Source organism: Antechinus flavipes, chromosome 4 (assembly GCF_016432865.1).
Source record: "Antechinus flavipes isolate AdamAnt ecotype Samford, QLD, Australia chromosome 4, AdamAnt_v2, whole genome shotgun sequence".
Taxonomy (NCBI): domain Eukaryota; kingdom Metazoa; phylum Chordata; class Mammalia; order Dasyuromorphia; family Dasyuridae; genus Antechinus; species Antechinus flavipes.
This window is the reverse complement of record NC_067401.1, coordinates 48522504-48550188: the sequence shown is the minus strand read 5'-3', so window position 1 is coordinate 48550188 and position 27685 is coordinate 48522504. Positions and strand designations below refer to the sequence as shown.

General features: G+C 32.6%; 1 protein-coding gene across 1 annotated transcript in view; it reads left to right on the top strand.

Annotated features, from left to right (window-relative positions):
* The window catches only part of SYCP1 (synaptonemal complex protein 1), a 94166-nt gene that overhangs the window by 43571 nt on the left and 22910 nt on the right, over positions 1-27685 (top strand). Inside the window, exons 15-21 of the mRNA XM_051996542.1 lie at positions 224-285; positions 2158-2262; positions 4980-5083; positions 14435-14552; positions 17143-17213; positions 19044-19125; positions 24775-24837. Of these exons, the coding sequence (XP_051852502.1) occupies positions 224-285; positions 2158-2262; positions 4980-5083; positions 14435-14552; positions 17143-17213; positions 19044-19125; positions 24775-24837 (605 nt within the window). The remainder of the gene's footprint in view (positions 1-223; positions 286-2157; positions 2263-4979; positions 5084-14434; positions 14553-17142; positions 17214-19043; positions 19126-24774; positions 24838-27685) is intronic.

Sequence of the window (27685 nt, the reverse complement as noted above, 5' to 3'; positions counted from 1 at the left end):
AATGTAGGGAATGTTTTCCCTTAAGTTATGGTGTCTTCAGTGTCTAATACAATGACCACATACATATTATGTGTTAACAAATTTATACACACACACAAACACACACACATACAGAGATTGATTTCTTCTATTTTTTATTTTTTCAGTCACTTCACACATAATTTTTAATCTTTAAACCTCAATAATACATTTAGTTCTTTTAACATTTATCTTTTCATTTTAGAAGACATGAAACTATGTAAAAAGGACAAAGAAATGCAACTTGAAGAATTAAAAGGCATCTTGGTAAATATGTATCATTGTTTCTCTTAATAATGTAATACAGTGTGACAACTGTTAGTAGGCTTATTTTGTCCAGGATGTTATAATGACTTCTAAAATTTAATAATACTTATTTTAGGTCCCACCTTTTCAAAAACATATTTTACAATGGATTTTTATTAAACAGTGCTTTGCTTTTTCAAAGATGCCCCTTCCATTTCTCTTTCCTATAGCCATCTCGAAAAATTAATGAAAACAAATCAGGTTTGAGTGTGTATTTCATGATTTTTTATTTTTTATTTTCCCATATTTCCCATTTATACAAAGAAAGAAGTATTTATTTTCTCTTTTCTTTAGGACTGGGCTTGATGAATATAATTACACAATGTTTCGTTTTAGGGGATCTTTGTTGTTGTTGTTTCACTCATATTGTACAATTGTGTATATTGCTTTCTTGCTTTCATTTATTTTGCTTTGTGTCAGTTTATATAAGTCTTTTCATGTTTATCTATAGTATTTTAATTCATTAGTTCTTAATGGATATAATATTTCATTATGTTTATATATTATAATTTCTTTGCATATCTTTATTTGTTGAAGGAAAAAAAATCACACATTGCTAATCTAATTATCATGTGTCCTATCAACAATTTTACTGTAGTACAATAGAAAGAATACTGTCCATGGAATCAGAGTAACTAAATTTAAGTTTATTCTTGTCTTGGGCAAATGCTCTAATATTGTTTGACCTCAATTTCTCCATCTGTTACATGAGGGAATGGAAGCAGATACCCTTTACAGCTTCTTCTACTCCTAAAACTATAATCTTATATTAAAATAAATGTGACACTTTATGGTTGTAAATAAGACTCCTTTGAAAGTTGTGTTCATTCTTTTAGTAATATGAGTATTTACTAAGGAAATTCATTTATATTTCATATATAGGTTTAGTTTGCAAGCACAATCCAATTTTAATGAACTTTTAAAGATATGATATCTGATTGTGGATTTTAATTTTCAGGGTACATATAAGGTGATATTATTTGTGTGTTCAGATAATTGATTTTTAAATTATTTTCACTCTGAGAACAATCAGATCTTTAATAGTCTGTTTACTATTGCCCTCACTGAATAGCACATCTACATTCTTTTTTGAAACCTGTTACTGGCATAAAAATACATATTACAAAAAGGTAAATGGCAAAGTAACATTTTTATTACAGAGATGGATTCCTATATAAACAAGAATTGGTATAGATATGAGTTAAAATTTTTTTCTGAACTTGATTAATCAAAATATACTTATGAATATGAATATGAATCTTTTCAGAATTAGAAATTAAGATGATTTTGTTAAAATGAGATTTTCTATATTATGTGGTTTTCTCCTTTCCTTTCATATATATGACCATGTAACACATGAACCTAATACTTACAAACTGATTTTCATTTTACTTGCCCTTATAATTGACAGGTTTTCAAAGAATCAGATCTATCAAAAAATATAAAGGAGCTTAGAAATAATCTCCTCAATGAATCATAAAGTTTTTGATCTAGAAGGAATCTTTAAAAATTTTTTGTTCAACTACTTATTTTGCATGTAAGAAAATTAAGTTCTGAAAAGAATTTAATAATTTCCTTATGTCCACAAAGCTAGCTAATAATATAGTTACATCTAAAACTTAGGTTCTTTTGACTTTATCTACAAGGTGCTTTTAATTATATCACAGTTCCTTTGTATTTATTTCTTCATTTGTTGAATAAAAATGCATTTGTAGTTCCAGACAAAGAGAAAAATTTTATTGAAATGATTCTGTTCACAACTTTTATTTGCAGATTTCATTATTTTGAATATTTGTACTTTGGAATTCATGATTCCTTTATATTCTTTATTAGGAGGAAAATCAAAGACTTTTAAATGAAAAGAAACATTTAGAGATGATTATTGAAAAACTGCAGGCAACAGAAATAGAACTAAATGGGATTCTTCAAATCAGACAGGTTTGTGTAACTGTTTATTTTGTTTCTATTTTTGTTACTATGGATGTTTCTTAAAATGATCTTAATATTTATAGACATTTAAAATTGTTATCCCTTTTGCTACATAACTAGTCCATCTGTATTTCTAGTCATATAGCTCTCTAATGACATCCTTTATTTTACTTATCCTAAGCATCCCTACCTATCCAATTGGTAACACATTATAATCCAGTCATATTCGCTATATTCCTTTTTGTTGTCATTTGGGTGACATCATTTTAATTTTTTAGAGACTGTGGTATCCTATGATCCATTGTCACATAGTATCACTGAAAGACTATTGATATAAAAGAAATGCGTCTTTATTTTAAGGAGAGACTTTGGATCACTAAAAAGCACTACATGATTTCCCAATTGCAATCTAGTCTCCTCTCTTCCTTCTGTTCAACTGTGGGCCCAGTACATTGTTCATCCTTAGTGCCTGTCCAAGATTACATATTTTGTTGGATATAGTTTGTCCACTTAACCTGGTTTCAACAATAGGTTTTTTTATTTTTTTTTTTCCAATTGGATAGTTAGGTCAAAGTGTTTTGAATTATTCTGAATCTTATTAAGAAAATTTTACAGTATTCCAGGAATGGATACAATCAGGACACTGTCACTCGCAAACAAGCATAACAATCTGTAGGGAATGTCTCTTCTACTTGAAACTTTGTGCAGAGCATACTCACCACAGTGACATAGAAATTTGGCAAGCATATCTCCCTGTTTTATGCTTCATTTGATATTAACAGTAAATTTTTATCTGTTTTTACACGTCAAGACAACCTGCATGACTTTAATATATTTATGAAAGCTTTTTTTTTTTGCATGAAGAAAATCTTTTAAATCATTTTTACTATGCAAAATAAAATTTTATCTGATTACTACAGCAAACAGTAAGTGTAATGAATTCTTATTATGTTCTGCATTGTTGGACTAGGATTCCAACACTGCCTCATTTAGTCAATTGTGTTGTTATGAGATTCAACTAACCCTAATCCTCTGAGGAATATTTGGAGATGAAAGGAGAAAGAGGACAAATTCAAAGCATAATAAAACAAATATTTTTATAGTGATCTGTTGAGAGTGAGATGGGTAATGCTAATGGAGCCACCACATTTGGACATTACATCAATACTTGGTGTACTTTATAGGGAAATGATAATGCCATTTAAAAAAGTTGAAATTAGGGTAAATAGACTATTCCTGACTAAATATATGTAGAAGAAAATCTATACTAGAGACAGAATAAATTTAAAATAGATAGAGATAGCCTAAAAAGAAAAAGAAGACAGGAAATTCTAAAGGAATAGGAAATATTACAGGTGATATTTTTACTTTTTAAAAAAGTGGCTAAAAAAATATCAGCAGTGATTGGCCCATGAACCTATTTATTCTCTATGAAAATCTTTATGAAAATATACAGGAAGAATGAGATTGCAATTTTATTAGTGGGTTACTTTTTTTATTATAGCTTTTAATTTACAAGATATATGCATGGATAATTTTTCAGCATTGCCCCTTGCAAAACTTACTGTTCCAACTTTTCCCTTCCTTCCCCCCACCCCCTTCCCCAAATGGCAGATAGACCAATACATGTTAAATATGTTAAAGTATATGTTAAATACAATATATGTATACATGTCCATACAGTTATTTTGCTGTACAAGAAGAATTGGACTTTGAAATAATGTAAAATTAACCTGAGATGGAAATCAAAAATGCATGCAGACAAAAACAGAGGGATTGGAAATGTTATGTAGTGGTTCACACTCATTTCCCAGAGTTCTTTAGCTAGGTATAGCTAGTTCTATTCATTATTGAAGAAATGGAACTGATTTGGTTCATCTCATTGTTGAAGAGAGCCACATAGGGGACTACTTTTAATGAAAACATCTCAGTTCAATGAAAGTACTATTCCATAAATATAATCTTCAAAGCTTATTATTTAAAAATTCCAATATTTTATCTGTATGAATTTCAAAGTAGCTATAAAATCTCATATAACATTTGTACAATATACATAATCTATTCTGATACTATTTTGTGGAATAGAGTTTCTGTATAATGTGTATTTTTGTATATTGTGCTAGTTGCACAAATTCTGGGAGATAGTGGAAAGCTGGAAGGTATTTGAGCATAGCTTAGTGCTGAATCGTGTGTATATGTGTAGTGAAGATCAGCCTAAATTGAAAGACAAAACATTTATTAAATTTTTATTATATACCAGGCACCTTATTAAGTACTAACAATACAAAAATAGACATAAGAAAAAAGTCCCTACCCTCAAGGAATTTAAAGGGAAAAATGACACATAAAGGGAGCTGAAAATTTGGGATGAGAATGTGGGAAGAGTCCGTATAAAAGTCCAGAGTCAGGAGAGAAATGAGCATGGCTATCATGGGCACACCCTTAAATATAGCCCAAATCATTTTTAGAAAAGCTCATTAAAAGACTGGCTGAAAGTCAATTTAATTTTTCTGTTACAACTTATAATATACCATGTGCTAAAGCATGGAAATGTTGTGATGTGCATCATTGGAGGGAAATAACCACTCTGAAGATATAGATCTTTTAAGAACTGAAATTAACTAATCAGATGAGTTGCATTGTATTGCTACTTTTGTAATCATTTTTTAATAATGAAAACATTTTTAAACCAGGTTTCATATGTTTACATATTTTTTCTTTTTTAGAAAGAAGTACATGACTTGGAAATAAAATTAAATGAAACTGCTACAAATGAACAAAATTACTTACAACAGGTTGAAGAACTTAAAACTGAACTTGAACAAGAGAGGTATGTTTTATATATATAGATAAATCACATGCATTTTCTCCTAAAGTTTTGTTTTAAACCATCTTGGAAAGATTGGATCTGTGATTTTTGTTCATTAGGAATTTTGGGTAAAGATACTATATGAATGCAGATAAGTACTTGCTCTTACCATATTAACATACCACATATCGTCTTAATCTGGGGCACTGAGAGGGTAAAATGACTTGTCTAGGGCCAGTTAGCCAGAATGGGTTCTACACATGCCTTGAATGAAGGTGTTTCTGATTCTAAGGCCATATTTCTACTATTCCCTAATATTTCTCATAATTATCTCATAGATAAACTTACATGAATAATTAGATGAATATCTATTTATTTATATTGCTTCTTAAATAATGGAATAACCCAGACACACATGACTGTTGTGTAATGTTACAAGGATAGTATTCTTAAAGATAATTGCTACAAGTATAGGAGATAGATGACCTTAAATTCACAACTAATCTACCACATGTAAACCAGGCTGCTTCTCCTAACACTAATAAACTTTTTATGTTTAGCTTCACAGTCTTGATGTAAGAACAACTGAAAAGATGTGAATGGCAGTTTTCAATTCAGTTTAAATTAGTGCTATTGAGAAAAAAGCAATGTATTTAGCTCCTAATATGTATAGGATATTGTGCTAAGTACTGAGAATACAAAGAAGAAATCTTACTTAATCCTTTGTTCTATAAAGTTTACAAGCTAGAATGGGAATATGTGCACACCAAATATCTAAATATAAATTAGTAAATAATACCAAAAGAGAGGTCTCTGTAAATGTACAATATGAGGACGGAGATATCACTTATAACCAAGAAGACTATGGGAGAAGTTCATGGACAAGGTGGCCCTTGACTTAAAAGAAAGGAAGAATTTTAGCAGATGAATATTAGAGCTGAGAAAGGGGAGAGAATACATTCTAGACACTAGGAGAAATAATATGAACAAAGGCACAGAAGTAAAAAAGGACAGGTTGAAAAGGGGAAAAAGTGAGCAATCCAATGCTTTTAATAGCAAAAGTTCTAAAGGGAATAGTGTTTGATAGTTTAAGAGAAAGGTTGTGGCTGAGTTGTGTATGATGAAGGATTCTAAAAAACAAAATTGGATAGGAAGAAGTAAAAAAGAGCAATTATAAAAATCAGACATAAAAAGAACAACAGAGGAAGTAGGTGGTGTAGAGGGATGATAACTGTATCTTACACTCATTTGGGTTGTAGAAGGAACAACATGTTCATCCAGAAAGGTGTAGAAGTCTTCTGAAATTATAAAGAGGTGATAAAAACTGGGGGATGAGGATGAGGTTGTCGAATGGACTTTTTAGAAGGGTGTATAGATTTCAAGATTAGGGAGAAAATAAAGGAGGGCTGGGTAAAATAAGGAATAGGAGGGTAAGGAGAAAAGATAAGCTATCCGAGACAGGGTAAAAAGGGGCTGAGAAGGAAAATAGTAAGAATAAGATAAAGGGAAATTCACAAATAGCAATTATAAATTTGAATGTGAATGGGAAGAACTTGTATGTGACAAGTATAAAGATTTAAGCTTTTGGAATTATTTAAGAATTAATTATTTGGTAAAAAATTGTTGGGAAACTGGAAAGCAGTATGGCAGAAAATGGGCATAGACCACTACTTTACATAATTTACCAAGATAAGGTCAAAATGAATACATGACTTAGATATGTATAGAAAGAGTACAAAAAAATTATAAGAACATGGAACTTATTGTTAGTTTTTAGACTTATGTGATAAGCTAACAATTTATGAATAAGCAAGAGATAAACAAAAATAAGTATAAAATGAATAATTTTGATTATTTTTTTATTAAAATTAAAAATTAAATTTTTTTATTGAAATAAAACAAATGTAACCAAGATTAGAAGGAAAGCAGAACACTGAGGAAAAATTTTACAGTTTCTTAGATAATGATCTCATGTCTCAAATATATAAAGAACTTTGTCAAATCTATAAAAATATGGGTCATTTCCCAATTAATGGCCAAAATATGCTATCAGAATGAATGATTAGAATAGTTTTAAGAGTGGGATTTGTATTCCCATACCAATTAATGTAATCATAGAAATTTCAGACAACTCAATTGAAAGAAAAAGTATAAATTAGTTCCAAACAAATTCTTAATAAGTTACAAACAAATTCTTAAACCAGTGTTAAGAGAAATAGTGTTTGATCACTGGATAAAGTCACACAAGAAATATTTTTGATTTGCTAAAAAGAAACTATTGCTAAAAAGAAATGGACCTATGTATAAAACAGAAAGGTATTACATATTCTAGGAGCATGCCAGTGTTGTAGAGAAGGAATTTGTAGTCAAGACCTTGAGAGGAAATTGAGAAGGAGAGAATGACTATGTAAGCTCGGTAATTCATCAGATCTATAAGAGATCCCAAGAGTTATTGGAAGAGATAATGATGGCCAATAGAGCCAACACTGTGACTGATAACAGAGGAAGTGCCTGTAGTCAGATGTGGAAAGACAGTCGATAAGGACAGTAATAACTTCAGTGAGTGAAACCCCTCATGGTGAAAAGAAGTATCTTAGCTATGGACTTTAGAAAAGCATCAGTCCTTTGAGTCCAGTAGAGAATTATTACTAAGTAGAACTTCATGAGGACTTCACAAAAGGAAAAAAAAATTCTAGTAATCGAGAGTTGTGAGTTTGTGTGTTTTCTCCATGTGTGCTTCATTATTGTTGCATTCTAAACCTGAGCTCACTTTAACCCAGGGATCTTACATATGTAGGAGGAAGCGTGTCCCTGTTTTGGGAGTAATGGTTTTTAAGAAGACCTGTTCATGTTATACTTTTTTTTTTTTGAAGAGGCAATTGAGGTTAAATTGGGGTTAAATGACTCATCCAGGGTAACACAGCTAGGAAGTGTTGTGTCTATGGTCAGATTTTAACTCAGGTCCTCTTGACTTCAGGGCTGGTGCTCTAGCCACTTTACCACTTCCATGCCTCTGTGTTATACTTTTTCAGTAAATACCCTTTCCAAAAGATTATTGAAGTATTGATTCCCCCTCGTTAAAATATATGATTCTTGAAGATAGAAACTATTTCCTATTTGTTTTTGTTATTTTGATATTCCTAGTGTTTACCACATATGTAGCAAATATTTAACATTGAGTGAGTGATTGAGTTGAGTGACTGTTAATGCAGTCTTACTCATGAAGGCTCATAAGTAACAGTATTAGAAAATCTAACCATTATAGGATATCCCTAGAATATTGAAGAAAAACACTTATCTGCGTGTAGGAACCTGACCCACTAACTAATGTAAGTAGTACTTGGAGGAATATCCCCAGAATGAATACTGTACTGTGGACTCAATTGGAATAGTATATGGTCCCTTTCCATTTGCAAGGATCCACTGGAGACTTTTTTTTTTTTTTCAAATCTGGTACTCTTGGTCTTGGAGAACCTTGTTTGCAACCATCCACAAAAGAAAAATTAATATTGTTCTCTTTTGTTTAAAAGTACAATTATATTTATAGCAGCTCTTTTTGTGATGATTAAGAATTGAAAGTCAAAGGAATGACCATCAATTGGGGGTTGTATATGTGATTGTGTTGAAGTGTTACTGGATTTGCTATTTTTGCAAATATAAGAAATAAGCAAGCAGGATGAACCTGGAAAGAATTACATGAATTTATGCAAACTGAAGTAAACAGAACCAGAGAATATTGTACGCTGTAACAGCAATATTGTTCAATGAATTGTGCATGACTTAGCTATTCTCAGCAATAACAGTGTTCCAAGACAAAGAACAAAAGAACAAAATCTGCTTCCAAAGAAAGAACTGGTATTATCAGAATCCTATTTTTTTTACTTTTCTCTCCTCCCTTCCTTTCTTCCCTCCATTCTTCCCTCCCTCCCTTCCTTTTTCCTTCCTTCCTTCCCTAAAATTTTACTAGAATATTCTTGTATGAAATGATTAATATGGGAATATTTCACATGATTCCACCTGATTGCATATATATAATCTATATCTGATTGCTTGCTATCTCGGGGAGAGATGGGAATAAAGTAGAGAGAGATAGAATTTAGAACTCAAAACTTAAAGAAAATGTATGTAATTGAGGGAAAAATATTTAAAAAATAAGATACAATTGTATGATCTATTTACAAGAGTTTTTCCTTATAGGATAAGCAAGTTTTTTTTTTTTTTTTAAAGCTTTTTATTTACAAAACATATGTATAGGGACAGCTAGGTGGCACAGTGGATAGAGCACCAGTCTTGAAGTCAGGAGGACTCGAGTTCAAGTCTGTATTAGACACTTAACACTTCCTATCTGTGTAATTCTGGGCAAGTCACAACCCCAATTGCTTCAGAAAATATATATATGCACATGGATAATTTTTTTTTATTAAAGCTTTTTATTTTCAAAATATATGCATGGATAATTTTCAACATTCACCCTTTTAAAATCTTGTGTTCCAGATTTTTTCCCTCTCTCCTCCCCACCACCTCCCCTAGATGGCAAATAATTCAATATATGTTAAACATGTGCACTTCTTCTATACATATTTCCACAATTATTGTGCTGCACAAGAAAAATCAGGCCAAAAAGGAAAAAAAAAAAGTGAGAAAGAAAACAAAATGTAAACAACATAAAGAGTTAAAATACTATGTTGTGATCCACACTCACTGCCTACAGTCTTCTCTCTGGGTGTAGATGGCTCTCTTCATCACAACACCATTGGAACTGCCCTGAATCATTTCACTGTTGAAGAGAGCCATGTCCATGAGAATTGATCATTATATAATCTTGTTGCCATGTACAATGATTTCCTGGTTCTGCTCACTTCACTTAGCATCAGTCCATGTAAGTCTCTCTGAAATCATCTTGCTGATCATTTCTTAATAAAACAGTCATATTCCATACAAGTTTTAAAATAACTTTTGCTTGTTTGAACAAGCAAACACTGGTATTAGAATATAGAGCTCCTTCATTTAAGATTTATTTAGGAGCAATTACTTAAGACAGAGAGAAATTAAGTGACTTGGTTAGAGTTACAGTTATTCAATGTCTGAGGCTATATTTGAACTCAGGTCTTCCTAACTACAGGCCAACACTTTATTCATTGTACCACCCTTCTACATGGAGTATTAGACTTAATTCATGAAGTCCTGATACTTACTAGCTGTTTTACTTGGACAAGTCACTTAACTCTCTTTGTCTTATTTGTACAATGGGGATAACAAGAAGCACTTATATCCCTGGGTTTCTTTGAGGATCAAATGAAATAATTGTAAAGTGATTAGCAAATTACTCAATAATAAGCATTATATAAATGTTATCTATTATTTGTTATGGGCCAGAACTCTGAACTTGAAACAAAGGATTCGTACAAGGTACTAAGTCAGTAGAATTGATAGAGACAATAGTTATCTGATTTAGCATGGTTCAGTATGATTGATTTAATCCTACAAGGAGATGTTATGGTCCAGAACTTGAAACAAGGTATTAAGTGGAATTGAGGAAACAATGGTTAAATCTAGTTTAGCATTGATTTAATCCTACAACAAATAATGGTTTCCTAGTGATATAATGATTGATGTATGCTCAGCGTGGGGCACATGAGCAAGAAACTCTCAGGGCCAGAAAGACAAGTGCACTAGAAGCTCTTGGAGCTTCAGCCAGGATCCGGTTGGGGAGATTCAGAAGCCAGAGAAGGCCCGTGGGAGCTCAAGCTCTTGGACCCAAGGAGAGAGATAGGTCTCCAGAAAAACTAGCCGAACCCCAAGTGAAGGAGACAAGACTTTGAAGGACGCAGTAAGGGATTTGAACTTTAACACCTGGCTACACTTGGGATGATTACTGAATTAAAGCGAAGGCTGCCTCCAGAGACCCCAAGAAAACCTCAACAGAGAAGATTACATTTTAGAGAGACTATTACAGTTATTATTTTACAGATGAGAGAGATTTTGAGTCTGAAGTTAAATGACTTGACCAGAGTCAGATAGATGGGAGAACTGGGATTCATGAATATTCAGATCCTATAACTCCAAGTTCAGTGTTTTGTTTTGGGTTGTTTTCCCCATTGCACCATGGTGGGAGACTTGGAAAGGGAAGAAGAGAAAAGAAAGGCAACTGGTATTTGCTTGTGGAAATCCAGAACATTTAAGAGAAGCTATGAGCACAGAATTGAATTTAGAGACAAAAGTTAAAAAAAAGAGAGATTGTCAGAGCTGTGGAATAAGTAGGAATGAAGAGGAATCTAGGCAGAATTCTAATGGTTCTAGAGCTAAACCCATATAATAAAAACGGCATTACTACCTAAATTGATTGACTTAACCAGTGTCATATCAACCAAGCCACCAAAATTTTTATTTTAAAGAGCTATAAGAAATAATAAAATGTATTTGGAGGGAAAAAAGATCAAGAATATCAAGAGAATAAATGAAAAAAAAAGTGAAAGTACCCAGCAGTATGAGATCTCAGATTGGGTTATAGAATAGTAATCAGTAAAACAATCTGGTAATTGCTAAGAAATGAGTGATGGATCAGTGAAATAACTTAGGTACACAAAACAGAGTAATAAATAATCAAAGTATTTAGTTTTTGAGAAACCCAAAGATCCAATCTTTTTAAATAATAAATCATTATTTGACAAAAAACTCTGGGAAAATTGGAAATCAGTTTGATGGAAACTAGAGATGGATCAACTTCTCACACTATATATCAATATGAGGTCAAAATTACTACATGATCTAGACATAAAAAGTAATATAAGCAAATTATGGTAACATGGAATATTTTACCTATTAGATATATGGATAAGAGAAGAATTTATGGTCAAATAAGAGACAAAGAGCATAATAGCATTGTGTGAAATTTAAGAAACAAAAATAAAATCAGTGCAGCCAAGATTAGAAGGAAAAGTAGGAAACTGGAAAAAAATTTTTTACAGAGTTTCTGTGATAAAGGTATTTCAAATATATAGCTAAGTCAAATTTGTAAGAATAAGACTCATTCCCCAATTGATAAATGTCAAAGGATATGAACAGGTAGTTTCCAGAAGAAATCAAAGCAAGCCATAGTCATGTGAAAAAGTGCTTTAAATCATTATTAATTAGAGATATCACCTCTTACCTATCAGACTGACTAATATGACAGGAAAGGAAAATTATAAATGTTGGAAAGCAGGTGGAAAAATAGGGACACTAATGTACCATTGATGGAGTTATGAACCGATCCAACTTTTCTGGAAAACAAATTAGAACTGTGCCCAAAGAGCTATAAAACTGTGCAAACCCTTTGAATCCAGAAATGTCCTACTAAGTATGTACCACAAAGAGTTCAAAGGAAAATGAAAAGGATCTGTAATGTTCTTTGTTCAGTTTCCTGGTGATCTCTGGGGTAACCTTCTTTTCAGTAGAGTAATCACCACAAAAGTAGCCAGTGGTTAAAGTCCAAATCCTTTATTACCTTTTTCAAAGTCCTATCTCCTTGCCTAGAGCTTCAGCTAGCTTTCTTAGAGGCCTTCTGGTTTCAGTGGAGAAAATGAAGAAGGAGGGCCTGCCACCAAGGTGGGTGTGAGATGGGATGAATGAATCTTGAGTCCAAGGGCTTGTGCTTCAGCCTCCAGTCTGCTTGTCTTCCCTTGCTCTCTCTGAATAAACCTGGGTAAGGCTCCTAGCTTATATGCTGTACACTGAATATAAACCAATCATTATATCACTAGGAAACTATTATTTGTTGTAAGATTAAATCAATCATACTGAACTTAGAGAACTATTAAGCACCATGCTAAATTAGATAATCATTGCCTCATCAATTCCACTGAATAAGAACCTTGTAAGAAAACTTGTTTTAAGTTCAGAGTTCTGGCCCATAACAAGAACCTATATGTACAAAAACATTTACAGTGTCCTTTTCGTGGTACCAAATAATTAGAAATTGAGGAGATGCCCATCATCAGGGGAATGACTGAATAAATTTGTGTTATATCATTGTGATAGAATACTATTGTGTTATAAGAAATGATGAGAGGAGGTTGTTTTCAGAAAATCCTGAAAATGGGGTAGCTTCCAGCCCTGAAGTCAGGAGGACCCGAGTTCAAATCTTGTCTCAGACACAACACTTATTATTAGCTGTGTGACTGTTGTGGGCAAGTCACTTAACTCCAATTGCCTCAGCAAAAGAAAAGAAAAAAAGAAGGAAAAAAAAAAGAAAAGAAAAAAGAAAATCCTGAAAAGAAATCTGATGCAAAGTGAAGCAAGCAGAACCAGGACAACATTGTACACCTTAACAGCAATATTGTATGTTGATCAACTATGATTCTCATAGCTATTCTCAGCAATACAATGATCTAAGACAGTTCTTAGGGACTTAAAGTGAAAAATGCTATTTCCCTCCAAAAAAACCAAAACCAAAAACAACTGATGGAGTCTGAATGTAGATTGAAACATAATTTTTCTTTCTTTCTTCTTTCTTTCTTTCTTTCTTTCTTTCTTTCTTTCTTTCTTTCTTCTTTCTTTCTTTCTTTCTATTAAAGCTTTTTATTTTTCAAAACACATGCATGGACAATTCTTCAACATTAGCTCTTGCAAAACCCTGTGTTCCAATTTTCTCCCCCTTCCCCCACACCCTCCCCTAGATGGCAAGTAGTCCAGTATATGTTAAACATGGTAGAAATATATGTTGAATCCATTATATGTATAGGTATTTATACAATTATTGTGCTGCACAAGAAAAAAAGAAAAGCAACACCAAATGCAAGCAAACAAGAAGAGTAAAAATGCTATGTTGTGAACCGCACTCAGTTCCCATAATCCTTTCTCTTGGGTGTAAATGGCTCTTCATCATTGAATCATCTCATTGTTGAAAAGAGCCATGTCCATCAGAATTGATCATTATATAATCTTGTTGTTGCCATGTATAATGATCTCCTGGTTCTGTTCATTTCACTTAGCATTAGTTCATGTAAGTCTCTCCAGGATTCTCTGAAATCATCCTGTTGGTTGTGAAACATAACTTTTCAGACTTTATTATTCTTATTTTTCATCTATGTTTCTTTTGCAGCATGGCTATTATGGAAATGTTTTGTATGACTGCAATGTATTATCTAGCTAAATATCTATCTCTAAGACATATTTAGATAAAGTAGAGAATTTGGAAATAAAAATTTTTAAAAACAAACATTAATGCATGTAATGGAGAAAAAAATTAAATGTAAAGTAGGCTATGGAGTGAAAAATTACACAGAGTGAAAACTTGCTTTTGTTTGGTTTTTTTAATTGGGTAAAGGAAGGCATGAAATTGTGGGAAAATAAAATAATGTAATACATTTAATTCATTTTATGTTTTAATAGGCTAAAAAGTATTGAATTAACTGAGAATTTAAAAAAGCTTTCAGTAGAAAACAAACAAATGGCACAAGAAAAAATGACTACAGCCCTAGAGTCTAAGAAACTGCAAGAAGATATTAATGTAAGTTTATAAATATTAGTACCTTTTTCTAATTTGAAAAATGGAATTGTTGCTTATCTCTGAGATCTCACCTACCTCTAAAATTCTTTTATTCTTTTTAGATTGGCAATAATAATGGGCAAAAAGTTTGGGTGAAGTTTATAGATATCAATCAATCTAATTTTACATCAGTACATTAAAGATCTATGGTTTCATTAGCATGACAAACCCTGAAACAGAGTTAAACTCATCTGTAACTTAATAAAAAGTCTTAGAGAGTTACCTGAGGTGCCCAGAATCTCACAGCTAATTAAATGTTAGAGGCAAGAATTAATCTCATTACTTGCTGAGTCCAAGCTCCTTACTCACTCCATTATGCCCTGCTACGTTTCTGATCTAATTGTCAAAGTCAGTCACTCACCATTTACTAAATGTCTATTATGTGAAAGACACTAAATGTTAAGAATATAAAAAAAGATAAAAGACAATCCCTTTTCTTAAAGAGATCAGACTACAATGGGAAAGACATGCAAAACTATGTACAAATAAGGGATATATAGGATAAGTTGGAAATAATCAGCAGAGAGAAAACATTATTGAACTTAAAAATGATTGGAAAAGGCTTTCTGTAGAAGGTAAGATTTTACTGGGACTTGAAGAAGTCAGGCAAGCTAGGAAATAAAGATGAAACAGGAGAGTATTCTGAGTCTTGTACTCATGATTCACATTTCCAAATGCCTATAGAACCGTCCTAACACATTTCAAAGTCAATATATATAAAATCAAGCTTACTTTCTCCTTAAAACTTTTCTTTAAACTTGACTCCATCTTTTTATGGCACCACTACTCATTCTTGTTTCCCCTGTTCGTAACTTTAAAGTTACTTTTGGCTCTTTTCTCTTCTTTATCTCACATTTTGCTACCACAAAGAATGCATTTGAAGATATTAAAAACCCTTCATGATCTGACTCTAGCCTGTGTTTCCATACTTATTACATATTGTGATGTTCTCTTTTGTATAATGTGATAGTTCTCTGAGAGCAGGTTTCTTGGGGAGGTTTTCTGAAGGCAACCTTAATTTCAGTTCAGAGTAATAATCACCTCAAATACAGCCAGATGATAAAATCCAAATATTTATTTATTATCTCTTTCCTTGGGCCTGGTTAGCTTTCTTAGAGGCCTATCTCTTTGCTTGGTTCCAAGAGCTCCTGCCGCTAATCTTTTGCCTCTGCCAGCTTCTTCTTCTCTTCTTCCAAATATCTCCAGCCAGCACCAAGATGAAAGTTGGAATGAATCTGACTCCATCTTCGAGAGGGGGCTTGTGGGCTTCCTCCCAGAGTGCTCTGTGTCTGTCCCAGAGTGCTTCTTGGCTCTGAAAGCTTCTTGCTTATATGAGCTCTCTAAAGGTGTGAACACAGCATTGTTTCTATCAGTTCCACTTAGTACCTTGTTTTAAATTTTGGCCCATAATATCTTCTGTAAGATCAGATCAATCATACTGAACCATGCTAAATTATATAAGTATTGTCTCTATCAACTCTAATGAGTTAACACTTTGTAAGGATTCCAACAACATATTACTTTTCTTCATATCCTATAAGGTCTAGAGATACTGACCTGTTTAATGTTTGCAGTGAGTAACAATTCTATGTCCTATTTCTGAGGCATTGTATGAACTGCCTATCAGGTGTGCAATGCTTTCTCTCCTCACTTTCAACTTATAAAATTTCTAGCTTCCTTCATGTCTCAGCTCAAATGCCACCTCCTATATAAGACTTACCTATTCTCTTTATCTCTATTTTTTAGTGCCCTGTGCTATGGAAATCATTAAAAAATATTATTTTATATTTACTTACCTGTGTACATGTTGTTTCCCCTAAAAAAAAAAAAAAGTAAACTTTGAGGGCAGAGACCTTTTTTTGATACTCTAGAATAGACAACACATTTATATTTTTGGTGTATTAGCATAATGTCTGATACCTAATAGACACTTGATGAATGCTTATTGAATTAATATTTAATTATTGAGTCATGCTATTTCACTTCCAGATTATCTCTTATATTCCTACCTATCTGATCATTTCTATTATAACAGTTCTAGTTGAAGCCCTCATTATCAACCACTGGTATTGTTGCAATTGCCTTTCAACAGGTTTTCATGTTTCTAGTTTCTCCTTCAAACTATCCTTCAAATCATTATGACAGTCATTTTTCTTATATGTAAATGGAATCATTCTATGCCTCTGCTCAAAGCCTTTAGGAAGTCTATAGAATAAGGTTTAGTTTTGTTCTTGGGTGTTGAGGATTTTTTAAAGTATGGGGCCAGCCATCCTTTCCAGCCTTGTATCATTTTCTTGACTATTCTACTTTCCAGGCAAATTGGTGTGGATTAGCATTTGAACTGGATTTTGAGGGTTGGACAAGATTTCAAAAGATGGGTACAATTTCAATGGAGGGAATTAGCAGGGTTGTGGAGGAAATATGAACAAGTTAAAAAGGGAAATTGATACTTTGAATTTTATTCAAATAAGAGTGATTTTAATGTTTTTAAAATTTGTTTTTAAAATATATGTGAAATAATTTGTCTAACATCAACTATTTATTTATTTAGGATAGCAAAAAGCAAGAAGAAAAGATGATGAAGCAAATTGAAAATCTAGAAGAAACAAAAAACTTATTGAGGCAAGGAAAATAAGTGGCTAAATATTCTGGGGCTTATAATATTATTATTATCTTTTAATTTAGCACGTTAACAACATTTCTGTTAGCATATTATAGTTCATATTGATTTTATGTGAGATACACTTCAACACTTTAAAGAAATTATTCTTTCATTAGTGTTAGTTCTTTCCCTATCTATGCAGACTATCCATGCCTTAATATAGATAATTTTGTGATTTGCTGTGGTTCAAAAAAATCATTACTCAGTAACCAAGTTCTGGTGATGAATCTCCCTTAGCTAGGTTAGTTCTTAGATTAAAATCTATTACTAATTCTTTACTTGAAGACTTTCCAGATAGGAGAATCTACTTGTCAGACCTCATGCTTTTCTATTAGTTAAGAACCTGGACTGCAAGGATGCATTGAGTTGTTTGTCCTTTGTGCTTAAAGAGGATCATGACATCAGGGAGTTAATGCTATGACATGCAAGTGAATTGGATTTAAGTGAAGGAAGGCTGTGCAAAGCCATTATCCTCACTTTCTGCTCCAAAGTCATTGGTGTCCAGTGGCAAGATATAGATTAAGATAGTCTACAAAAGATGACCCTGGATGCAATGAGTGACTTTGTGTTGGAGTAAGACATTAAGGGAAATGAGGTATGGTTTAATGGAACCTCCCAGAAATGAGAAGTAAAATTATTTTTCATAGAAAGTTGTCCTCAAAGTAAAATGTTTCTTGTTTATTTTTATTTTTTTTGTATAAAGGATTATGGCCTTAAATACATAACTATGTAGATTGTAAAATCATCTGAGTCCTAATCCTTTTCAAAATGAAAATTATGGAAATTGGGAATGACTATTATTCTAAAAAAAAAAGTACATTTTAAGCATTGTTTACTGATAAATATACATAATTTGGACTATTTGAAATTATAGAATAATGGCTAACTTTCAGTTTTATTTCTTTTAGAAAAAAGGATATTTAAAATTAAAGAAAAAACCTGTCATTCATTTATAGCAATTGTATTTTGCTTCCCAACTTAGAATAATTCAAATTATGTTTCCCAATTCTTTTATGCTTGTCTGCATAATGTTGGGCAAAATAAGTAGTTTCATATACATATTTTTATGAACTAGAAACATCCATATTTTCAGTTATGCAAAACATGAATATTCATTTGGTTAAAAGACAGCACCATTGATGCTTTAGGCAACAAGTTTAACCACCATATTGGCCAGTTGTCTTTGTATAAAGGATAACTCACCTATTTAGAATTTTATCATATTAACCATTGTAAGAAATAAAAAAAAAAACCCATTGAGACAAGGACAATCAGTGGCTAAATGTTTTGGCTAAAAAGAAAATTAGGTACATGGGAAAGGATGGGATCCACTACATTCTGTCATGATTTTGAAACCATAGTTTTGAATGTACATCTTTATGTCAATAACATTATCTTTAATTTCAAGAGACAGTGCTTTATTGAAAGTCATTAGTAACTAATCCTAATAATTCCTATGAAATGATGAACTTGTAATAATGTTTTTAAAACAATAAATTATGAATGAAAATGAGAAAAAGGCTCTTATCTCTTTGGCTAGAGATTTTTTCCTGGGAAAATGTTTTTTTTTTTGGTTTGTTTGTTTGAAAAAGTTTCAATTTGAGGTTTAGGAAAAGAAAAAAAATGTAATCTAATTTTAAATGTAAGTAAACTTTTTTTTTTAAATCATGCCTGATTTTCAATTAAAGCCAAACTCAACCAAAACAAAACAACCTAGTGAAGGACAGTATTCATATAATAACATGAAAAAAAAATCCTAATTGCAGTTTTACCTTTTTTCATTTCTATAGGAATGAATTGGATGCTGTAAAAGTAGAGTTAAAAGAAAAAAATGAAGAAGTTGAAAGCAAATTGAACAAGAGTGAAGAAAATGTATGTTATATTTGTAGTATATGTGTCAGTTGGTTAGCCCATGACATGACAAAATTGGACTTACTTTGAGTACTCTTTTCAGTAATAATATCTGTAACTTATGCCTCCCAACTAGAGTTTCCACTAAGAACGTTAGGATCTTGTCTCAGGGATTTTTAGGTCCCTTGCAAACATTCAAGCTAAAAATTTATGAGACAGAAGACAGAAAGACTTTCATCAGAACCCTTTGATAGCCAGTTTCTCTTGTACTTTCCAAGAGAATCAAGCAACATACTCTTTAAATAGCTATAAATCATGGAATGCTACAGACTTGGGAGAATCAAAATTATGAGTGACTCAAAAGACAATGAAGAGAAATGTGTTGAGAGTATATAAGTTTATTGCATATTACCATTGATGACTTGTGCATAAGAAATTGTATAAAAAAAATCAAAATTGGAAGAGTTTTTCATAAGAACAAATCTCCAAATCTTAAATAGTTTTAGAAAGAAATTTATTAGGTCATTTGCAAGAGGTAGAGAGAGAAAGAAGGAGAGAAGGGAGAGAGGAGAGTGAGCCAGAAATCAGGGGTGTCTTCTCTCTCAGATTCTAGATGATTTCCATTATATAAAATTTTGACAAAAGTTTCTGTATGTTACACAAGAATCAACTTTAAGGAATCCCAAACACAAACTTTAATTAACTCAAAGCAAGTCCTAAATAGGGACCCCAAAAAGGAATGCTTTAGGTGGATTCAGGACATGGGGAGAACCCATTCCTTGTAACCATATCTCTCATAACCATTCTTCATTCCTGGGGAGTTACTGAAGTTAGGCAACATTCTGGATACAAGCAATTTCTAATCACATAAAGTTGGATTTATACATTTATAATATTTTTTCCAAACAATAAATTAAAGTATTCTTTCCACAGGAAGTAGGTCAGTAATGCAACAAGAGAGAGCCATATTAGTCAATAATCCAAGTATTACATTGGTAAGCACAAAATAGAAGAGCTAGAGGAAAGCCTCCAAAAATTACAGTAAATAGATCCTCAGTGGAGTGAAGAGGAGTTTCTCCATTCAACTTGTTATTACAGTGCAGTGGACCTTTGTTTCTGAAAGTACCTCTTGCTATAGAATATGACTATGTCCATTGGCACTTTATTATAAAGATTATAAAAGAAAATACAGGCTTATTTTTGAGTCTGGAGATGCTTCAGAAGGAATTAGTTGGTTTGGAACCACTTCTGGGTGTCTTCTTGGGGATCTGTTTCAGTGACTGCGACTGCTTACAACATATTTTGTGTTGTTTTGTACACTTAGAAGGATGAACTCTTGTGGGCAGAGTCATCTCTTTGTACTATAAAGTGATCAACACTTTAAAAAAAACCTTTCCCCTTCTTTTGCCTTCTCCGGAGAGACTAAGAAGAGAGGTGATCAGAGAATAATAGACTGAAGGGGGGAGGGTCCCCTCTCTCTTTCCAGGAGCCATTAATGGTTATATTAAGATAAAAACATATGTAAAATGAAGGGGTTGAACTACATGATCTCTGAGATGCCTTGTAGCTCTAACTGTATCCTATGATAAGGATCCTATGATCTTTACAGAATTTGTTTTCAGAGGAAAAAATCAAGTGAATAAAGAATTTCTATTGTTTAGATTGTTAGACAACATTTAGATAGTTTTTATATACACACACACAGTCATAATAGTAATAGTACATATCCATATATGTATAGATACCATACATAAATGAATGGCCCAAAATTAAATAGGGAAAAAATAGACTGAATTGTCAAAGGGAAAGTGTAAAGTTTCTTTAATATCTCCAAAATTCTACCTGATGAAGGCCTTTTTTTTTTTTTTAAATACATATATTCTACCCATGTTGTTGTATGGTAGATTTCTTTCTTTTTTTTTTTTTTAATAACTTTTTATTGATAGAACGCATGCCAGGGTAATTTTTTACAGTGTTATCCCTTGCATTCACTTCTGTTCCGATTTTTCCCCTCCCTCCCTCCACCCCTTCTCCCAGATGGCAAGAGTCCTTTACATGTTGAATGGGTTGCAGTATATCCTAGATACAATATATGTGTGCAGAACCGAACAGTTTTCTTGTTGCACAGAGAGAATTGAATTCAGAAGGTAGAAATAACCCGGGAAGAAAAACAAAAATGCAAGCAGTTTATATTCATTTCCCAGTGTTCTTTCTCTGGGTGTAGCTGCTTCTGTCCATCTTTGATCAATTAAGGCTCTCTTTATCGAAGAGATCCACTTCCATCAGAATACATCCTCAAACAGTATCGTTGTTGAGGTATATAATGATCTCCTGGTTCTGCTCATTTCACTCAACATCAGTTCATGTAAGTCTCACCAGTCCTCTCTGTATTCATCCTGCTGGTCATTCCTTACAGAACAATAATATTTCATAACATTCATATACCACAATTTACTCAACCATTCTCCAATTGATGGACATCCTTTCATTTTCCAGCTTCTAGCCACTACAAACAGGGCTGCCGCAAACATTTTGGCACATACAGGTCCCTTTCCTTTCTTTAGTATCTCTTTGGGGTATAAGCCCAGTAGAAACACTGCTGGATCAAAGGGTATGCACAGTTTGATAACTTTTTGAGCATAGTTCCAAATTGCTCTCCAGAATGGCTGGATGTGTTCACAATTCCACCAACAATGTATCAGTGTCCCTGTTTTCCCACATCCCCTCCAACATTCCCCATTATCTTTCCCTGTCATTCTAGCCAATCTGGCAGGTGTGTAGTGGTATCTCGGAGTTGTCTTAATTTGCATTTCTCTGATTAATAATGATTTGGAGCATATTTTCCTATGTCTATAAATAGTTTCAATTTCTTTGTCAGAGAATTGTCTGTTCCTATCCTTTGACCATTTATCAATTGGAGAATGGTTTGATTTCTTATAGATTAGAGTCAATTCTCTATATATTTTAGAAATGAGGCCTTTATCAGAACCTTTGATTGTAAAAATGTTTTCCCAGTTTATTGTTTCCCTTCTAATCTTGTTTGCATTTGTTTTGTTTGTACAAAAACTTTTCAATTTGATATAATCAAAATTTTCTATGTTGTGGTCAATCGTGATTTCTAGTTCTTCTTTGGTCATAAATTCCTCCCTCTTCCACAGGTCTGAGAGGTAAACTATCCTATGCTCTTCCAATTTATTTATCATCTCATTCTTTATGCCTAGATCATGAACCCATTTTGATCTTATCTTGGTGTACGGTGTTAAGTGTGGGTCAATGCCTAGTTTCTGCCATACTGATTTCCAATTTTCCCAGCAATTTTTGTCAAATAATGCATTCTTATCCCAGAAACTGGTGTCTTTGGGTTTGTCAAACACTATATTATTAAAGTTATTGGCTGTTTTGTCCTTTGAACCTAACCTATTCCATTGATCAACTAGTCTATTTCTTAGCCAATATGTATGGTAGATTTCTAAAGAATTAAAATTGACTATCATTTAGAGGTTAATGGAGAGGCATGTGGTAGTTATGAGCAGGTTGTAAAACATAACAAAGAAGGAAGCATAAAGGAGAACCAAAGTAAAGGATATTATCAAAGAAATGTATGATTAAAAAAAGATGTGGTGAGAGGGATACTCAATGGATGGGTAGTATACTTCATTGGTAATCTTGGAGATAATAAGAGAAATTAAGTAAGTCCTCTTCCCCTGAAAATTGGGTAGACCCCTTGTGCTTGATTTACGGGAGGATATGGATAAGAGATGCTCAGGATGGGCAAGGCATGTATGGGTTATTAGCATTATTGGGAGGAACAATATCAATGAGATATGACATCTTTATGATCAAAGGGCATGGAATCATAAATTTGAAGCAGAAAATGATCTTCAAGGCTATCTAGTCTAAACCTCTCGTTTTACAGATGAGAAAACTGAGATCCATTGATGTTATATGATTTGCCTAAGGTTACACAGCTAGTGACAGGCAGGATATAATTCTAAAATTTAACAGTTATAATCCTTGGACACATGTGGTTAGGATTTTCCCCTTTCTGTGGTCCAGAAAATTCTTCTTAATTTCCTGGAATTCAGTGACTACCATCTCCTCTCTCTCCTACCTTCTGAAATTCTGATTAATATAAGGTTTGAATTTGTCCTCCTATCTTCTGGATTCATCTGTAATATGGTGAAAATAATAGCATGTACTTTGCAATTGGAAATATTAAATGAGACATTGTTTATAAAACAATTTGCAAATCTTAAAGTGTATAAACATGTCAGTCATTAGCAGTTATGATTATTAGTATTAGAATTGAGTTAAGGTTATTAGAATTTTCAACTTCTGTTTAAAAATTTTTTATTTTACTTTATAGCATTTATTTTTTTCCTGATTATATGTAAAAAATAGTTTTCAACATTTATCTCTGTAAGAGTTTGAGTTTAAAATTTTTTTCTCTTAATTCACTTCTCTCTCCCCTTCCCAAGACAGCAAGCAATCTGATATAGGTTACACATATGCAATCATGTTAAACATATTTCCACATTAGTTAGACATGTTGTAAAAGAAGACTCAGAACAAAAGGGAAAAAAGAATAGAAAAAAAAAGTGAAAATAGTATGCTTTGATCTAAATTCAGATTCTACAATTCTTTCTCTGGATGTGGTCATTTTCCGTCACAAATCCCTTGGAATTGGTTTGAATTACTGCATTGCTGAGAAGAGCAAAGTTAAGCTCCTAGATCCTGTTTTGTTTCCCGATGTGGGGTATATATTTAAGAAAGGCACATTCTTGTCCTTGTGGAGTTTTTTTTTTCCCCCTGGGCTTCAAGATATCTAAAACTAACTTTGAAGTTACCCCCTTCATCCTCTCACCAGTTCCTGGTGCTTTTGGTCTTGGAAAGCTTATCGTAACTTTGATGTGATTTTTCTCTCTATGCTTGTTCTCTAAATAAGTTCTAAACTTGTCACTAGTTAGGTTATTAGGATTGTTACTTTACTAAAGAAACATGAAAGAACTTGGGCAGTTTTTTTCAGGGGAGGGAAGGATATAGAAATAAAATAGGAAAGTTGATAAAATAAAATTGAATAGTGAACTGAGATTATATAAACTGGAAGATAGAGGCTACAAATAGGAAAAAAACCTTTTATTAAAATGTGTGTTCTCTGGCGAGACTTACATGAACTGATGCTAAGTGAAATGAGCAGAACCAGGAGATCATTATACACTTCGACAATGATATTGTATGAGGATGTATTCTGATGGAAGTGGATTTCTTTGACAAAGAGACCTAACTGAATTTCAATTGATAAATGATGGACAGAAGCAGCTACACCCAAAGAAAGAACACTGGGAAACGAATGTGAGCTATCTGCATTTTTGTTTTTCTTCCTGGGTTATTTTTACCCTCTGAATCCAATTCTTCCTGTGCAACAAGAGAACTATTCAGTTCTGCAAACATATATTGTATCTAGGATATATTGTAACATATCTAACATATATAGGACTACTTGCCATCTAGGGGAGGGAGTGGAGGGAGGGAGGGGAAAAATTGGAACAGAAATGAGTGCAAGGGATAATGTTGTAAAAAAATTACCCTGGCATGGATTCTGTTAATATAAAGTTATTATTTAAAAAAAAATGTGTGTTCTCACATTACACTTTAAACATTTTTTTCCAGGCCAGAAGCATTGAAAGTGAAATTTTGAAAAGAGATAAGCTTGTAAAGATATTAGAAAACAAGGTATGATTAAAATTACACATTTTAGAGAATAAAGTCTGTTATCATTTTAAGGTTTTAAATTTTACAAGAATTTCTAACTATTCCATTAAATATTTGGGAATGATAATTGTTTTGTGGGATAATTAATTTTAGGATTACAGTTTTGCATGGGACAAAAGACAATATTTCTAATTTGTGTGTAGGTCAGGAGAAACAGTGCCTTGTGGCAAGTGAAGATAGTTCATCTCTTCTAACCATTTCCCCCGAGGCTGAACTAAATGATGAAGCAGAGAGCTTATGTCCCCCATGGTCCCAGATCTTTTCTGCTGAAATGAAGGGACTAAGACTTAGAGTATTTTCTTTTTCTCAAGAGTATTCTGTATTAAAAGAAAATTCATCCCAGTTCTTTGAAAGACTGAACTGTAAGATAACAACACAATTCTGTGAATTATTATATTTTAAAAATGGGCATAGGATAACTCATACAACCTAGTCAGACTCCCTAGATCACACAATTGGGTATTAAAAGAAGAAAAATGTCAAATTAAGTCTCTTTGCCATAGATCTACTCTTAGATGATTTGTAGCCTGTGAGAAATTTGAATTGTACTTCTGGATCTCTCTGTTCTGATTGGTGAACCTTTTGCCATGTCTTGTGAGGATTTGTAGCTTCCTTGAAACTTTCTACAGTCTTCTCAACATGTCTCTGTACAAATACCTTCTCTTTCTCCCTACTTTTATGCACCTCTTTATGTGTAGTCTTCCCTTATTTGAATGTAAGCTCTTTATTATTCATGTGTGTATTTTTATCCCCAGTGCCTTCTACAAAGTAATTTTGAATTAAAAATCCCCAAATTTCCCAATTTTTAAGGTAATCACTTTTCTTTTCCTGTACATATATTTTTAATCTTTACATAGTTATATTTCTCAATAGCATTTTATTTTTCCAAGTAATTGTAAAGATAGTTTTCAACATTCATTTTTGTAAGATTTTGTGTTCCAAATATCCCTCCCTTATAACTTCTAAGACAGCAATTTGATATAGGTTAAACATGTACAATCCTTTTAAACATATTTCCATATTTTTCATGTTGTGTAAGAAAAATCAGACCAAAAGGGAAAAAATGAGAAGAAAAAACAAACATACAAATAAAAGGTGAAAATACTATGCTTCAATCCACAGTCAGTTTCCATGCTTTCATTTGTGGATATGGATGGCATTTTTTATCCCTGGACTATTAGTATTGCCTTAAATTACCACACTGTTGAGTAGAGCCAAGTCCATGAAAGTCCATCACAGTTGATCTTCACATAATCTTGTTACCATATATAATTTTCTCCATGTCTTTCCAAGCTATAACATTAACACTCCATTACATTCATATGCCATAACTTATTCAGCCATTCTCCAACTGACATCCATTCAATTTCCAGTTCCCTGCCACAAAAAGAGCTGCTAAAAACATTTTTGCATTAATAAGTTCTTTCCCCTCTTTTATGATGTCTTTGTGATATAGACCCAGTAGTGAAATTGCTGGATCAGAGTATGCACAATTTTATAGCCATTTGGGCATAATTCCAAATTGCTCTCCAGAATGGATCATTTCACAACTCCACCAATAATGCATTAGTGTTCTACTTCTCCCACATCCCCTCCAACATTTATCATTATATTTACATTTCATCTTAGCCAATCTGAGAAGTGTGAAATGGTATCTCAGAGTTGTCTTAATTTGCATTTTTCTAATCAATGAGGTAGCCAATTTTAAAGACATTTGAAAATACATTATTGTTATTATTTTGGCAAGGCAATTGGTGTTAATTGACTTGCTCACAATTACGTGTAAGTGTTAAGTATCTGAAGCTGGATTTGAACTCAGGTCCTCCTGTTTCCTTATCCACTATGCTATCTAACTGTCCCCAAATCTATTCATTTGAAGATTCCAAACAATAGAAAGTATCATGTGACTTTCATTTTTAAAAAAAGGTGACGCATTTGTATTAGAAAAATTATATATTAGAAAAAACATGCTTTACACATACTGTAGCAGCAAGGCAGCTACACTTAGTACTTAGCATGCATGTATACATATATTTATATGCACACACATGCACATATATATGTGATATATGCATATGGAAAAGGAAATAGTAAACCACTCTTTGCCAAGAAAACCCCAAATGGGGTCACAAATAGTTGGACAACTATTGACCCATATATTACTTTTTCATCCTATAGACTCAATAGTCTTGGTGTCCTTTGAAGGTATCCTTTGTGGAAAAACAAAGACTTGAATAGGCTAGCTTTTGCAGGTGATCTTCTGTAGCAGTCCCATATTGTCATAGTCACAAATTAAGCTCAGTTTTAGAGAATATAGGATAACACTGTTGATATATTTAAAAATGTTTTCCTAGGTAAAACAAAATACAATCTTGAAAGCTATCTTCAAACAATGTGTGTTTCTTAGACAAACATTAAAATCTTTTTTAAAATTTATTTTTAATTAAAGTTCTTTATTTTCAAAATATATGCATGGATAATTTTCAACATTCACTCTTTTTTTTAAATTTTGTTTTATTTAATAATAACTTTATATTGACAGAATCCATGCCAGGGTAATTTTTTACAACATTATCCCTTGCACTCGCTTCTGTTTCGATTTTTCCCCTCCCTCCTTCCACCCCCTCCCCTAGATGGCAAGCAGTCCTATATATTCAACATTCACTCTTGCAAAACCTTGTGTTCCAAATTTTTTCCTTCTTTTCCCTTCCCCCCAGATGGCAAGTAATCCATTATATGTTAAACATGTGCAATTCTTCTATACATATTCCACAAATATCAAGCATTAAAATCTTAAATTAAATCTTAC